Raw genomic sequence first — 17,250 nt, forward strand, 5'->3', positions numbered from 1 at the left:
CCAGCTCTCCTACCGGAGACCTTTTTTCAGGAAATGCCACGAATTTAATCCACAACTTCATACACGCCAACCCATGGAGCTACTGCCATTCCTCACAAAACGTATGACGCTGTCAATGACCATGTCAGAACATTGGCCCACCTAACCATTCTGTCATCCACTCTGTTCTGACTAGCTGTGGCTTCCCAAGGACTGAGGCAAGAGCTTTCTCCCACTCCCAGCACCTGCTAGCCATGTTTATTATATTGGGAGAGGCCAAGGTTTTGGAACTTCCCATGGTGCCATGGCACAACCCCATCGTAATGCAAACATAGGAAGCTGCCTTATACTGAACTAGACCATTGGTTCATCTAGCTCAGTACCGTCTGCGCTGACTGGGAGCAGTTTTCCAAGGTTCAAGTTAGGATTGCTTCCCAGCCCTTTCTGAAGATGCTGGTGACTGAACCTGAGACCTTCTGAATGCAAAGTAGATGCTGTACCACTGAGCATTACACTTCTGCACATATGAAGAAGCCTGATGTTGGGTCTGCCAAACTCAAGTATTACCTGCTTTGCTCTGACTGACATCAGCTTTCAGCACCTGCTACCTGACATCCATTTAACTTGAGATGCAAGACATTGAACCTGTGACTTTACAGATCAACTCAATGAGCTGTGGCCAGGCAGCTTATGTGTATATGAAGCAACTGATGCTGAGTCAGACAACTGAGTTCATTTTGCCCACTATTCTAACTGGCATTGATGTCTTAAACCTTAGAGGTCATTCCCAGATGTAACAATGACTTGCCTCAGTTATAAGGGAGCTTGATATATTCTATTTGATGGCTTACATCACTATTATTACATCAAGGCCTCTGGCAGTTCCTGTGAGAGAGACTATGTGGTAGACAGCCTGCATAAATAGTCTCTCGCTTTAAGCCAATATGTAAAATATTGACACATAAATAGAATTTAAGGTTTTTTTCCTTTTTTCTGTGAATGAGACTGCTTCTTTTAAAAAAAAAAGTCTGTGTGTTTCCAGCTGGATTGCAGGGCTTACCTGCAACATTTTGCTGCCTGAGGCAAAGGACAAGGTGCCACCTCATTCTACCATTGTACAAAAACTGGCAAGAATAACAACTGAATCACACTTTGACAGTGGCAACAAGACAGCAGCTTCCTCCACTGCACCTGAGGTCAGAAGCCTCATTTAGGAGGGTGCAGGGCAGATCACATGGCACATGCAGCTCTGTCCATTCCCCATCCTTCATCATCTGTTGTGCAAGGCTTTTGCCTCACACTGCCTAACGGTAGGGCCAGCCCTGCGCGATTGCAAGCTAGGTTGGATATATTATACATAGACAAGATATGATTCTTGCCAGATAGATGGATAAATAAATAAAATAAATGCCTATCAAGCAATATTCAGCACTGAGAATGAGGGTTCCTCTTTCTCCTCTCCTTTTGGTTTTAAAAACCTCAAAAACAAAGCCTGAAATATATTAAATGCTAATGGTAGCACCGTTAGGATGTGCCATCCTAGACACATCTACTCAGAAGTAGGTGCAGTTTACTTCAGTGGGACTAGCTCACTTCCATGAGTATAGGATTGGAGTCTCAAGGAGGTGGCCTTCTACCACTTGAGCTATGTCCCACTGCTACCCTAAGAAAAGTAATCATTTTCAATGGTTAATATTATGATGATTATTAATGTTGCTATTATATGCCTATTTAAAAACAGTACATATACACACATGCATTTGTTACAAGGTTGTATCCAGACTTAGTCCTTCCGAAATTAATGGGCATGACTAACTCAGGATCCAGCCCAAGCTCATCAAAATGTTGCTTTAAAAATAATATATTTGTATATAATGTGTGTGTGTGTGTGTAGTCAACAAACTCATATAACATACACACGTATATATTCTGCACACACAATATGCTATGTGTGTAATATGTTCTACACACGTGCTTACAGATGTGCTTTTATATGTGTATGTTTTATATATATGCATATATGTGTGTGCATAAACAGTATTACAAACACAAATATGTGTTAAGTATATATGTATACATATATTACACACATGTATGTGTATAATATATGTATACATATATGCTTCTGCACACACATATATATAACACAATATATGTATGCACACACACTCATAATATGTGTGAGCATGTACCAATCTATGTGTGCATATGTGTGTGACTATATAAATATTACACAAATATGTATGTACCACATACAAATATAATATACATATATGTGAGTGTATGTGTGTATGTATATATGTTATAGGAATTCTAATGATTATATTTATTTATATATATATAATATATATATATATATGCGTGTGTGTGTACATATATATATGCGCGCGCACACATCTATAAACCTCTCTACTCGCATTTGCAAGGCTGCTGACTGTGGACCGTCGTCCGGAGCAGCGATCACCCCCTGTCGCGATTTCCCCTCAGCCCCCGCCCCTGGCACCGCGGACCCTTCCTCCTCCGCCCCGTCCCTGCCTCCCTGCCCGCCCTCCGCCTTCCCCGCCTGAGACACTTCAGAGGCAGAGCCGACCTTCTCCAAGGAGCTCTCCATGGCCGGAGGTTCTTCAGCGGCAGCTGCGGCGGCGGCTGGTTAAAGGCCCCCCGTCTCCTCCTCCTCCCTCCTCTCCTCAGAACACTTCCGCCTTCGCTTCGGCCTCAGCCGGCTCCACGTTGGCAGGGCTGACGGAGTGCCAGGCGGCGGCTGAGGGAAGAGAGGGCGGGGCACGTGACGGCGACCAGGACGAGGGGAGGGAAGTTACGCGCGCTCACCTAGGAGACGGGAGCCCCACAGGCTTCCGTACCGCCTCTGATTGACAGAGGGCGCAAGAGCCCCACAGGCGCGGGCCTCGTGGAGCATACCAAAAATGAAACCTGGGAGGGGGACACCGGATAGTGGGAACGGGAACGGAAAGCTTAAAGGTCTCTTAAAACTGCTCTGATGAGAGACGGCTCGCCTATTAGAGCTGCGTTCGCGCCTCTAAAAGTTACCGCCCCATCTCTTGACCTCGAGCTGTCGCCCCTTTTGTTTATAATGGAACATTCTCCAAGAAGGCGATGACGGAATCCGTGCCGGCTGAGCCTGCGCACTGGGCTGGTGACACGGCGAGATCGGCCGACGAAAAGCTTAGGTTGAGAGTTCGAGTCCCGCCTTCGGCCGCGGAGCGTTTGGCGTCGTCGCTTCGACGACACAACTGCGTAGATTCATTAGGCTGTAGCTTTTGCATGGAGGGCAAAGTCCTCTCATCTCTGTTTGTATTCAGCCTGAGAGGACGTTGGGTTTTGTGCAGTAACGAGCTATAGCAGCTATAGTCATTTCCTGGTAGCAGCTTACACAGTGGGACTTGCTTCTGAGTGAAAGCAGCAAGCAGGATTTAGAGCACCAAAGTCCTCTCCCCTCCTTTGGCTTCCTGCAAATGGTATTCAGAAGCATTGCTGCTTCCAACTGTGGAGGCAGAGCACAACCATCATGGCTATTATCCTATGGATTGTAGTTAAATCAATGAACATGCCTCACAGGTTCATTCATTTAAATGGGTCTATCCAGTGTTTTTTCAGGGGGCACTCAATGGTTCTTTTGGAAAAAAAAATGGTTGTATCCAACTTATACTCACAGTGGACACAGTGGTTTTTTTCTCTAGAAAAATAGGCGATGGTACTCAACACCATGGAGTTGCTACAGCAAGTGCCACACTTTTTAGCATAAAAAAATCAAAAAGGTGCCCTTACTGTGTACCTTTATATCAACGTTGCCCAAAATCTCGTTTGTAACTCCTGAAGGAGTATTTCATTTTGAAACACATGGAAGTAAAATAAAAAGCCTTGCACCTGTGCTTTGTTTTGATCCCATGAACTTGTTGCCCAGGATCCCTTTTAAATACACAGGGCTCCTACCACTAACCCAACTGAGGGCAAAAGACTTCCCTAGAGATGAGATACTTGTAGATAAAAAAGACCATTAAGAAAAAGCGATATACTCTCCCAAAGGATGCTATGGGAACAGATGCACCCCTTGACTTTGCCAGTGTCTCAAAATTGAGCTGTGCTGCCACACTGTGGTGAGAGAAAGTGATCCCATAGCTGTTATGAGTGATCTGGAGTCTTGTAGCCACTCCTCTTAAAAGACCAAACCACATTTATTTACCTATTACATTTATATCCCTTTCCTGCGTGGAGCTCAAGGCAGTTTGCATGGTTTTCTTCCCCATCGGCATCTATCACAACCAACCCTGTGAGGTAGGTTGGACCGAGAGACTGTGACCGGCCCAAGGTCCGCCAGTGAGTTTCATGGTGGAGCAGGGATTTGAACCCTGGCCTCCGGGGTCCAAGTCCTCATTTCATGGTGCATATTTGGGAGCGCATCCCTCTGCAGGGTGCAGAGAGCTGGGTGGGTTGGTGTGCCATACTACGCCATAGCTGTCAACCTTCCCTTTTTTACGGGAAATTCCCTTATTCCAGTGCCGCTTCCCGCTGCTATTCCGGATTGGTAGATATCCCGTAGACTGTCCCCGGGACAGGCGAGGCTGCTGATCCCTTATTTTCGAGGCTGCTGATCCCTTATTTTCAAATCTGAAAGTTGACAGCTATACTACGCGTGGCGAGTGAGGAACCTGGGTCCCCATTTTCACATAGCTATGAAGCAATCAGTCTCTCGGCCTAACCTACCCCGCAGGGTTGTTGTGTGGCGGGGAACCTGATCCCCAAGCCAAAAAACGGGGGTGGCGGCGAGGAAGCGGCCGTGCGCGTCGACTGCGAAGGGGGAAAGGAGGCAGGGACTGAGGCGTCTCCCTCCGGCGAAGGAGGAGGAGCAGGAGCCGCAAGGGCGACGGAGCCGGCGATGCGAGCCGGCCGGCTTCCTTGAACCCCGAGCCGGGCGAGCGATGGCCCTGCTGGGCCGCCTGGTGCGGCGATCGCCCTGGCTGTGCAACGTGGCGCTCTACGGGAGCCTCTTCGCGGCGGGCGACGCGGCGCAGCAGCGGCTCCAGCGCCGGCCGGGCCAAAGCGCGGACTGGACGCAGACGCGGCACGTGGCGCTGGTGGCGCTCTCCTTCCACGGCAACTTCAACTACGTGTGGCTGAGGGCGCTGGAGAGGCTGCTGCCCGGCCGGGCGCCCGGCGCCGTGCTGGCCAAAGTGCTGTGCGACCAGCTCATGGGCGCGCCCATCGCCGTGCTCGCCTTCTATACCGGTGAGTGAGGCCGCGAGAGGGGGGAGGACGGAGGGGGCCAGTTCCGGAAATGGCAGCTGTGCCTCTGAGCGCACGCAGAGTGCAGGGAACCAGCCAGTGCTGGATTTACGTATAAGCTAAACAAGCTATAGCTTAGGGCCCCACTATCTTGCCCCCTCCCCCCCTAAATTTCACTATTAATATACTTCTTCTTAATTGTATTTCAGTTCAACAATTACTTGCTAAAATACATATTTTATTATGTGCAAATGGCTTTAGATACTCATTAGGCCCATAAATTATCATATAGCATATATTCAACACAAAAACCAGCGACAATTTGTCGTTGACAAAGGACAGCTGGACATATAAAGGGCCCCATTACCTTCAATAGCTTAGGGCCTCATCAAACCTAAATCTGGCCCTGGTGGAGCACCCGAAAGCAGCCTTGCCCGGCCTGGTTATGCTGGTGTTGTATTGCTTTAAAAACACTGGCCTGTGAGCGCTCCAGTTGGAGAACAGCCTTTACCAAAGGTGTCATGGGCTTTGAAGACAAACTCAGGACGCAAGGGAGAAACGTGCTAAGAGGAAGGCACGCTTGGCAAATCCACTCTGTGATCACCTCCTGCCCTGAAACCAATGTCCCCACTGTGGAAGGCCGTGTGGATCCAGAATTGGCCTCCACAGTCACTTACGGACTCACTGTTAAAACCGTGTTTATGGAAGACAATCTTACTCGGCTACGAGTGATCGCCGAAGAAGAAGTAGTAGTATTGCTTTATTGCATTTCTAGCGCACCTTCCCTTTTCCTCCTCCAAGGAGCTCAAGGTGCCACACATGGTTCTCCCCGCTCATTTCATCCCCACAACAATCCTGTGAGGTAGGCAGGCAGGCAGGTTGGTTGGTTAGGCACCCTGTGAGCTCCGAGAAGGCATTTGAACCCTGGTACTCCGGGGTCCTAGTCCACTACTCTATAACCACTACACTTGGCTCTTCATGTGCACTGAGTTTGGACTATGACTCCTATCAGCTGCAGCCGGTACAGCCTTGCTGGTTGTAGCCAAGGAGACAGATAAATTACCATTCTCAGTAGCATGGATGAATGATCCAAGGCACTGGATTAAGGCTCCAGCAGCTGCCAGCCTGTGTAGACAAGATTGAGCTCAGTGGACCAAGGCTCAGTGGACCTAAGGCAGGTTCCTATGTTAGGGAGAAAGGCCGCAGCTCACTGGTACAGCACCTGCTTTGCCTTCAAACATCCCAGCTTCAGTCCCTGACATCTCTTTCTGAAATGTTGGACAGCTGCTGCAAGCCAGTGTATAAAATACAGGGCTAGGTGGACCAAGGATCTGATTTGGGCAGATTCTTGTGTTCCTATGTGAGGTTTGTTTTTTTTAAGAAATGGGTGGGGGACAGGAAGCAACTAATTCAAGAAATTAGGTTAGAATTGACAAGTTCAAGATTCGACTTTAACATGAAGCCGTGCATTAAAAAAATAATAATTCAAGAGATCACAAGATACATATTTTATGGCAAGACAAACATGCTATTCAGGATGCATTCAGAAGGAAATGCTTAGTGAAGTAGAAGTGTGTGGCATAGTATAAAATGCTGTGTAAATGAATTTCTAGTAGATTTTACTTGTATTCTGACTTTCCTTAAACATTTTGTGACCAGGCATGAGTATACTCCAGGGGAAAGAGGATGTCTTTGCCGACTGCAGGGATAAATTTTGGAATACCTATAAGGTAAGTGCAATGCTATATTGAACGTGGTCCCATCACTACACACACCTTACAAGTATGCCCACATTTTTATTTATTTATTTATTTACTTACTTACTTACTTATTTACTTACAGCATTTATACCCCAGCCTTTAGCCAAAAAGGCGCTTGGAATGACTTCCAAAAATTATTTATTGGGCTGTATATGCCCTCAGACTCATCATCAAAAGACATGACACATGAAGAAAAAGGGGAATACTTTAGGAAAGAGAAAAAAAGAAACTCAACTTACAGTGGTGGTTCTGGCTGTCTGGCCCTCTTCCCATCCCTCAAATTATGCACACATTACATGCCGAATGCATCCTGCTTTTGTAGTGAGGGGTAAGGAGATAGGTAAGGTCCTTGGTCCCAGAGCTGACCACTGGAACTTTTCCCTCAGCAGCTATCCTTTTGCCATTTGAGATTTCACCAAGTACTGTCCACTTGCAAAGAAACCAATTTTCCCAGTTCCAAGCACTAGAAACGTGTTTTTAAAGACACAAACCAGTTGCTGTAAGTCTGCAAAGGCTTTCTGCTGGGGTCATAAGCATTAAATTTTGTGATGAAGAGGCCCAGTCAGTAGATATGTGGCAGGGGTGTATGGAGAGAATCAGTGCAGAAGACCGAGAACATAAATGGGGGCAGAAAGATACGCTGGAAGTTGTTCAATTTTTAAACATATAAACACATTTTTAAAAAAACAGGTAAACAAGAGCATCTTGATTGCCTGCTGTCCCTAGCAACTCAGGACATTATAAAGGAGAAATGCATTTATGTATTAGTAAGGAATTTCATAGAATATTGCCTGTTTGCTTTTCCTTGTATCTCTACAACTGCAACGCCTGGAGGCTTGCCTTTTTCTTTTTAATGAAAGCTGAGCATGCAAGGTGTGGCTGTACCTCCACACAGCCCTTGCTTTTGTGGCCATGACATTGTTCATAACCAGTCTGCATTTCAGCTCTTACATCAAGCGTGCATTTATGTAACGCTCAGAAACGGTATTATGAGAGCAAGGAAGAAAAGAGTTTTGCAGGTGGTGTGAAATAAATATGGTTGTTCAGAGGCGTTCGTCCTCTGCGGTTGAAGGAAGCATTTGTTCCTCTATACCTTTGTTTGCCAATCTGGCAAATGTGCGAGTATATCAGGTATCATGTAATTCTTGCGGCCCACTATGCTGTGCTTGTTGTGCTTAAAATGAAGCAGTGCTATCTCTCTGGGGTTCTTAAAGTGGCAGTTTGAGGATTACCCACCTTCCCGCTTGTGACAGGCCCCATCTGCGCTATACATTTAAATAAAGCAGGACCATACCACTTTAAACAGTCATGACTTTCCCCCAAAGGATCCTGGGAACTGTAGTTTGTTAAGGGTGCTGAGAGTTGTGAGGAGGCCGTGTTCCCTGTCCACAGCCGCCATCTGTGCTTTAACAACCCATCCCTCTTCCCAGGGAACTCTGGGAATTGTAGTTCTCTGAGGGGAATAAGGGGACCTCCTTTGGGTTGCGCAATATGATATCCAATGTAACAGTGGCACTAGCAGAAGCTGATTGTAGCAGGAAATAGCCAGGCTACCACATGCTGGCTTCTTGGCCTTCTTTTATGAGAGCCATTCTGCTAGCACAGCTAGTACACCACTAGGGGACTTTAACTTAGCACAGCATTGAATTCCACCCATCTATGTTGTTGTTGTTATTTCATTTTATGATGTACATCAAACAGAGAGAACAATGATCACAACAGATGAAAATTAGAAGATGGAAAACAAAACTATAAAATAGGCACATGGAATGAATAGCTGCACACGAATTAAAATAACAAAGTACAAAGAAAGCCTATCAACACTATCAGGTCATCAAGTTTAGTTCCAGATTTGTCGGGCTTGTGACAAGGGTTGCCTTGAAAATGACGGCTGCGCTGTATATGTCATAAAGGAATGTCAAACCATATAAAAGGTTCCAGTTACAGATAGGTGTTGGTCTGCCATAGTCAAAATAAAAAAATTCCTTCCAGTAGCACCTTAAAGACCAACTAAGTTAGTTCTTGGTATGAGCTTTCGTGTACCATGTGTATCTGAAGAAGTGTGCGTGCACACGAAAGCTCATACCAAGAACTAACTTAGTTGGTCTTTAAGGTGCTACTGGAAGGATTTTTTTTATTTTGCATATAAAAGGTGTCTGGAGGTTCTTGCCTTGTTGAAATCTCAAATTATGCATGACTTTCTCCAGTATATCCCAGAGTAAGCAGTACCAAGCATGCAGCATTTCTGGCTGTTTCCCCTTGCAATTACTATTTGTGCTGCCAAGATAATATATAATCATAGAATCTTAGAGCTGGAAGGGACCCAAGGGTCATCTACTCCAACCCCCTGCATTGCAGGAATCTTGGCTAAAGCATCCATTACAGATGGCCATCCAACCTCTGCTTAAAACCCTCTAAGGAAGGAGAGTCCACCACCTCTCATGGGAGTCTCTTCCACTGCCGATTCCAAGACCAGTTCTTTTGACAATATGTTTACATTGGTAAAAGGACGCGAGTGGTGCTGTGGGTTAAACCACAGAGCCTAGGACTTGCCGATCAGAAGGTTGGCAGTTCAAATCCCCACGACGGGTTGCTTGGTCCCTGCTCCTGCCAACCTAGCAGTTCAAAAGCACATCAAAGTGCAAGTAGATAAATAGGTACCGCTCCAGCGGGAAGGTAAACGCCGTTTCCGTGCACTGATCTGGTTCGCCAGAAGGAGCTTAGTCATGCTGGCCACATGACCTGGAAGCTGTACTCCGGCTTCCTCGGCCAGTAAAGCGAGATGAGTGCCGCAACCCCAGAGTCGGTCACGACTGGTCCTAATGGTCAGGGGTCCCTTTACCTTTACATTGGTAACTCATTTATTTTGATGGCTTTTTTGTGGTACTTTCCCCACTCAATTAACTGCTTTAAATATATTTTGCTTTTGTTTCAGACTGGGCTGATGTACTGGCCTTTTGTGCAGGTGAGTTTAAATTTGCCTTCCCCCTCCTTAGAAACTCACGACAAAGACAACAGCAGCAGCTACAACAATGTGCTCATCAACAACCGGAAGATTACCCTGATGCATTCATTCTTCACCACATCCCCATATCTCTAGTTCCTGGGTCAGGTTGTGGAGCAGCCAGAAACCTCCTATCTGTGTCCCCTTTGAATATTCAGCTGTCCCTGTTATTGCAGCAGCAGGAGATGCATTCCTTGGGTGCTGAATCTGCTGTTCCCGTGGATCCTGCCGCCTGAGGCAGCTGCCTCTCCTAGCCTCATGGGTCGGCCGGCCCTGACTGTGGCAGCCACCCCTCAATAAGGTAACCCTCATGGGTTACCTCATGGCCCGATTTCAGTGCTTTAAAATTAAGACGCACCCTGTCAGTAACACTTGAGATGTCTGCTATTATATCCAGCAGCAAGGATTTTTTCCCACATGGGAAGGGAAAACCTGTTTTGAGGCAATTTGTAAACAAAACTGGAATTTTATTTAAACACACACAAGGCGGGCTGTAGCTTAGTGGTTACTCTGATAAGGCCCAATACTTTGTTTCAGTAAAAAAACTATTTGCAGATATAGTTAAAAACGTACTTAAAGCTCATAATTTAAACCTCTCTCTAGAATGGTTATTGGTCTTGCACTATAAGTAAAACACTCCCAGCCCTTTCTAGAATCTTTACATTGCCCTTAGAAAACAATCTGGGTTGCCCTGCCTAGCTAGCTGCCAATTTGACCATAACTTGGCTCTAAACTGATCCCTATCTCATCACTTTCCAAGCCCTATCCTACAGTTAAGCCCTATATCCACTCTGACAGTTAAGCCCTATCTGACAGTTTAACTGTCAAGTTATAACTCTCTACTCCCTCCTGATTGAATGACATTCCAGCTCTGATTGGTTTCTTGGTCGCCAGGAGGCTGGCCCAAGGCCCATCCATCAAAGAGACCAACATAAATAAATTCTCCTTGGCTTACCCCCATTCTATTTCCCTTTTCAAAGCTTGTAGAACACCAGATTGGAGTAGTTTTTAACTACAGGAAAATCCTAGAGTTTCACCATTCTGTAGTGAAATAAACAACTATCCAACTTTTAGAAGACATCTGAAGGCAGCCCTGTTTAGGGAAGTTTTTTAATGTTTGACGTTTTATTCTGTTTTTAATGTTCTGTTGAAAACCGCCCAGAGTAGCTGGGGAAACCCAACCAGATGGGCGGGGTAGAAATTATATTATTATTATTATTATTATTATTATTATTATTATTATTATTATTATTATTAGGCAGGGTTTGGGAACCTGTGGCCAACTCCCATTGCCACACTAAATCTCACACTGCATCAGTTCAGCAAAGCAAGCTCATTTTGCAGCAAGTTGGATCTGCAAGAAACATGACAAGGTGAAGGCTCTGATATTTCTCTTGTGCGTTTAACTCGGTTTCGTTCTGTTTTTCTTTTTTCTTCCCCCCAAATAGCTTTCCAACTTCAGCCTGGTTCCGGTGCATTGGAGGACAGCGTACACTGGCCTGTGTGGTTTTATCTGGGCAACTTTCCTGTGCTTTTCCCAACAAAGCGGTGACGGAACTGCAAAATCAGTTTTCTTGTTGTTCCGAGGCAAAAAACCTGACGTGGACGAGATGCCGCCAGAGAAATAAATATATTGCTGGTGCCAAGCACCCCTCACCTGTCAGGGAGACAGCGAGCTGCATTGGCAGGTGCCAGGTAGATTTTTTTAGGGGGTGATGAGAATGTACATGAAGGTAGAACTAAAAGTGAACAAACTTGAGCATTTACGAAATGGTACCTTATTGCTGTGGGAATGCACTCAGCTAACTTTTAGGGTTGTATCCAATTATTGGGCATGACTAACTTAGGCCCCTTAATTTTAATGCTTCTCCTCTGAGTGGGCTTTAATTGACTGCCACCCATCCATTCTGCCAGTGCTATTTTTCTAGAAAAAGAGGTGCTGGAACTCACCATGAACACCTCCCTTGTTCTCTTAGAATGGCAATGGCGCCCACCTGAGAGGTGCTGGAACTGAGTTTCAGAGAGTTCCAGCTGATAAAAAGCCCTGCATTCTGCAGAGATACAGTAACTTTACTTCTCTTTTATTTCTGTCGTGGACTTGAGGGTTCAGTGTGTGCCTGTAGAATTCGGGAACATAAAATATGTGAACTACCAATCTATGGTTTAGAGCAGGATTGAGGAAGTTCTGTATGGCTCTCGGGACTTTTCCTGTACTGCCCTCCCCACCCCAGTCGCACTCTCTTCCCCAAAACGATACCCTTCACTCCTTGAGTGCTTTTGCTTTTCTGGGATGTGTTATTGAACTCTGATCATGCCTCTTGTTTGACTGGATGAAGGCTGTGTGCATATAAGCTATCCTGTTGCACAAAGGTAAGACTTAACATTTGTTGCCATACCCACATTTGGTTCTGGCCCTGCCCACCAGCATGTGGCCCCTAAAAGGTTATACAGAAGGGAGTACGGCCCCCAAGCTGAAGAAAGGTTCCCCACACCTGGTCTGGAGGGATACAGTCCATTGCATTGCCTGATTTGGGTCTTTTTGTGCTTCATGTGTAATAAATCCAGTCTGATGCACAGTTGCATCCTGCACAGCTGTAATTCAGCCTGTCATAATAATAATAATAATAATAATAATAATAATAATAATAATAATTTATTTATACCCCACCCATCTGACTGGGTTTCCCTAGCCACTCTGGGCAGCTTCCAACAATAGATTAAAAACACATTAAAACATCAGATGTTAAAAACTTCCCTAAACAGGGCTGCCTTCAGATGTCTTCTAAACGTCAGATAGTTGTTTATTTCTTTGACATCTGATGGGAGTAAGGGCCTATCCAAACTTGCCTTTTGCCCCACTCCTTTCAGCCAGAGGTCCACACTTTAATGCTCTGCGTCTGAGTGTTTGTTTGTTTTTGCCCCAAGCTTTTCACATGAAAACTCACTCTTTGAAGCTGAATCGGAGCAAACATCAGCTTGGGTTTTTACTGCAGATTGAGATTTGCTCCGATTGAGCTTTAAAAAGCAGATTTTTGCGGAGAAAGCTCTGGAGCAAAAAAACCAGGATGTTCAGATACAGAGCTTTAAATGGCAGGCCATGCCTGGAAAGAACGGAGGCAAGGTAAGTGTGGATAAGCCCTAAATTCCTAGTTGTCACATGGCCATATGTTTTTGCCTTTGACTGCAGTCAGCTCCTGCCATCCTTGCCCATTGGCTATTCTGATGGGAGTTGGAATATGACAGTGTCTGGAAGGCAGCATGCTGACTTCTCCCGGAGTAGAGCCTCAGAGAAGTCCTGCATGAACTCCTTGATCCACCTGAAGTCCAGGGGATTAACAACCCGCTCCTAATAGGTTTCACATGTATTGATTTATTTTTAATCTGTCCCTCCAGCTTAGAGAGGGTGAAGTCTGATAGCAATTTCTGTTCTACAGTTTGCCCAAGCAGTTTGATGTTCTGGACAGTCTTTCCAAGGTCATTTCCCTCCAGCCAAAAGCGCACAAGAGTGTTGCTGTTCTTCTTATTTTTATATATTTACACCCTGCCGTTTTCCCTGACAGGACTCAAGGCAGCTTACAAATAAAAACAATGATCACTAAAAACAGAGAAAAAGCAATCTTTTTTTTTAAAAAAAAGCATTAATAGAATTAAAACTATATACATATATAAAACCTGTTCAAAACATACAAATAATGACAATAAAAATGTTAATGGTGGCTTGGAGAAAGTCTGCAGTTTTAGTTACAAATATGCAGACTGAGAAGGCCTGGTTAAGCAAATTCTCCATGAACTGCCATTTTGCCTCATAAGCAACAATAACTGATATTGTGGACAGAATTCAGAATCCTATGGCTCTAGTCTTTAAGGTTATTAAAATCAGGTTGAAAATAACGTGGGAAACGTCAAGGGAAATTGTGAAGAAGAAGAGAGAAGAGAGTTTGGATTTGATATCCTGCTTTATCACTACTCAAAGGAGTCTCAAAGTGGCTAACATTCTCCTTTCCCTTCCTCCCCCACAACAAACACTTTGTGAGATGAGTGGGGCTGAGAGACTTCAAAGAAGTGTGACTGGCCCAAGGTCACCCAGCAGCTGCATATGGAGGAGCGAAGACCCGAACCCGGTTCACCAGATTACGAGTCTACCGCTCTTAACCACTACACCACACTGGGCAGGGTCTTTAGTAGGCAGGGTGGGCTAACTAGAAGATTAAAAAGATTGCCAACCTTGGGCGTTGTTTTGGCAGCTGCTAGTTCCAGTCTCCAGTGCAGGAATGGGGAACTTTTTTCAGCCCAAGAACTGCATTCCCTCATAGCTAATCTCCTGGGGGCCACGTGCCCAGGATGGGCAGGGCCGGATATAAAAGTAGGTGGAGCAACAGATGTAAAATTTTACCTTCATACAGTAGGTTACATTCTAGCCACACAGAAACTAACTCACCACATGTATGTATCCAGGAGTTTTCAGGTGCTATCCTGGCGTCTTCACTTAAAAGGATCTCAAGGCTGGGGGGGGGGGGAAACCCCTGCCTCAAAGCCTAAAGAACTACTGACTTTCATTGTAGTGTCTGGATGGCCTAATGCAGGCATAGGCAAACTCAGCCCTCCAGATGTTTTGGCCTACAGCTCCCATGATCCCTAGCTAACAGGACCAGTGGTCAGGGATGATGGGAATTGTAGTCCCAAAACATCTGGAGGGCTGAGTTTGTCTATGCCTGGGTAAAGACAAAGCCGTTTCGTATATAAAGAGTAATTTGAAAAACTAGCATATTTTTTGTAATATGTGTATTACAAATGTTAATGTAATGTGTAATGTTATGATAATTTGTTTTAGTGGAGACCATGTTTCGTTGATTTTCGATTATGTATTGTAATTGGTTTTATAAAAAGAAAAGTAATTCATGAATGGCAAAGGGCACCTTTCATTTAATCATGAAAGGCAACAACAAGCAAAGGGATTCATGGGTCCACCTGGATTCATGAATGGCAAAGGACATAGGTCAGTTGGTTCATGAATGGAAAACAGTGTTCTGTCTTAAGACCCATCCCTGCTCTTGCCCAGGTCCCATTAACTTCAACAGAGACAGTACAACAGAATCTCCAGGTCAACTGCACCTCTAAAATGGCATCACTTATAAGTAACAAATATACCCCTTGATACACCAGTGTTTAAGATCAGGATTCCCATTTCATGGGTCACAAGTGTGTTATTGATCAGACAACTGAAGGCCAGTATATTCAGTAAACTGTTTGATTTTTGCTTCTATTTATTCCTGTGGAAAGGAGGCCAGTTGCTCGTTATTTCTCTCCTACAGTCTTTCTCTGTGCCGCGGGGCCATTTCTCGAGGGATTGAAGTGGCTTGCTTATTACAGGGCAGCGCAAACATTTGCCTATCACAGCAGCTAACCTCACAGTGGAGAAACATTAACTGTATAATTTAATTTTATAGCAGAGTTTAATTGCTCAGATGGAAGGCGGGTGGAATATTGAGTCATCAGTGTTCTCCTTGCTAATTATTAAAATTCCTTGCGGATTATGCTTCTCCTCTCCTGCAATGTACTTGTACTGGAAAAGCAAGGCAGCATGGGTTCTGTGCAAAGCTTGCAAGATCGTTTCATGAGGACCAAGAAAACATGGTGTAAAAACTTAATCTTCAGTCTCATTCTGCTTCAGCATCTGGGCAGAAACGTAGCCCAATTTTCTAAAAAAAACACCCCGTTTCATCTGTTTTTGTTAACCCATATGTTTTCCCCCAAGTGAATGGTGCTTTCTCTCTTTCTCTAACGATAGTGAAGTAATTTTTTAAAAATTGCATTATTTATTATACAGATTTAAACTACTGACTCTGATCTCCTGCTGCTTTCAGCTGCAGTATTGCTGCAGATATGTGAAATACTGCAGTTATGACAGAATATTTAATATACAATGACATTCTCAATCATTTTAATAGTTTATTAAGTGTTTTGGGTTTTTTTTAAAAAAGGAAAATATGTGTGCTTTATATGTACAGTGATTCCTTCTATTTGTTTCAAAGTAAATAAACTGGGTGGAAGTCCTGATATAAGCCTTCTGCCTCAAGTAACCTGAAAATTATGTGGGGTTTTTAATGTGTTTTGGAAGTTTTGTTGTAGTGTTGTATTGCATTCTGTTGGGTTTTGGGGTGTGTGTGTGTTTTTGGTGGGGTTTTTTTGCCTTGGGTGGACATGGTCCTGAAAGGCAGCATATAAATGTTTTTAATGATATAGATAATAAAATTATGATATTGAAAACATTTTGCTGCTGACTAACTGTGTGTGGAAAAGAACCATGTGACATGGGCTGCCTGGGGGATCAGCGCTTTTATCTCAACCAAAGGGAAACCTATTTGGAAGAAGCTTGCAAGCAACGGAAGTAATGTAGGAGTTTATCCTGGCCTGCTGCATTATTATTATTATTATTATTATTATTATTATTATTATTATTATTATTATTTTAATATATATTTTATTCAGGATTTTCTTGTTTTACAGAAGTGTAGTGCCTTGTTGTTTTTTTCATGTAACATTTTTACAAATCCGTTTCATTTGTTGAGGCATTAGGGGGAGAAAAAAAGAAAAAAGAAGGGGGGGTGGAGAGAGGGAAGATAGATAGGGGTGGGGTCGGGTGGCGATGTTTCTATTATATTTAATGTATGTAGAGTTTGGTGTCAGCGTTGCTTGTGTTGTTCACTTGTGTTCCTTTGGTGGTGAGAGAGGTTGGGGTTGGCCTAGGGTGTGATTGTTTGCTTGTGATTGGCTGTGATGATCTTTGTTTTCGTGTGTGAGTGAGGTGGGTAGGTGTTTTGGATCAGGTTAGCCATATTGATTTGTATGCTGTTGGTGGATTATTGTCACTGTCCTGTTGGGCTGTGTATGTGATAAAGGGGAGCCATACCGGGGTGAAGGCGTCTTCTTCTGTTTGTCCCCGTGTCAGTTTCAGTTTGTTAGTTAATTTTTCTAGTAGGGCTGTTTCCCATACTATTGGGTACCATTGGTCCATGCTTACTCCTGACAGGTCTCTCCAGTGTTATGGTGTTTCTGGCTCTGGCCTGCTGCATTAGAGAGGGAGAAATTGCCAGGTGGTTGTGCCACGGTGGGCCCATGGGCCTGCTTAGAACCACCAGGCCATTTTGGCCAATCCATGCCAAAGCACTGTGAGTGGCACTTTGTAAGTGACACATTTCAAACTGCACTGGCAAAACCAGGTTGCCTGATGTGATGTCAGGTGATTGGTGGGTGGAAAGTGCCACC

At 44.6% G+C, this 17,250-nt stretch overlaps 2 protein-coding genes across 5 annotated transcripts in view; one reads left to right on the plus strand and one right to left on the minus strand.

Moving 5' to 3' along the window:
- The window catches only part of PDXDC1 (pyridoxal dependent decarboxylase domain containing 1), a 46,315-nt gene extending 35,537 nt beyond the window's left edge, over window positions 1–10,778 (minus strand). Inside the window, exon 1 of one of the 2 annotated variants that reach the window (XM_081169486.1) lies at window positions 10,558–10,778. Coding sequence is in view for 1 of the 2 variants with exons in the window: in XM_081169485.1 (XP_081025611.1) it covers window positions 2,570–2,590 (21 nt within the window). In the remaining variant the exon portion in view is untranslated. Of the gene's footprint in view, window positions 1–2,569; window positions 2,794–10,557 lie in introns of those variants that run through there. The other variant, XM_081169485.1, reaches the window with a different exon arrangement.
- Window positions 4,687–17,250, plus strand: part of MPV17L (MPV17 mitochondrial inner membrane protein like) — a 136,057-nt gene continuing 123,493 nt past the window's right edge. The window contains exons 1-4 of one of the 3 annotated variants that reach the window (XR_014001916.1): window positions 4,687–5,223; window positions 6,880–6,950; window positions 9,916–9,945; window positions 11,433–13,898. Coding sequence is in view for 1 of the 3 variants with exons in the window: in XM_081169769.1 (XP_081025895.1) it covers window positions 4,917–5,223; window positions 6,880–6,950; window positions 9,916–9,945; window positions 11,433–11,612 (588 nt within the window). In the remaining 2 variants the exon portion in view is untranslated. Of the gene's footprint in view, window positions 5,224–6,879; window positions 6,951–9,915; window positions 9,946–11,432; window positions 16,073–17,250 lie in introns of those variants that run through there. The other 2 variants (XR_014001917.1, XM_081169769.1) reach the window with 2 other exon arrangements.

This window comes from Podarcis bocagei (assembly GCF_964188305.1).
Source record: "Podarcis bocagei genome assembly, chromosome: 14".
Taxonomy (NCBI): Eukaryota; Metazoa; Chordata; class Lepidosauria; order Squamata; family Lacertidae; genus Podarcis; species Podarcis bocagei.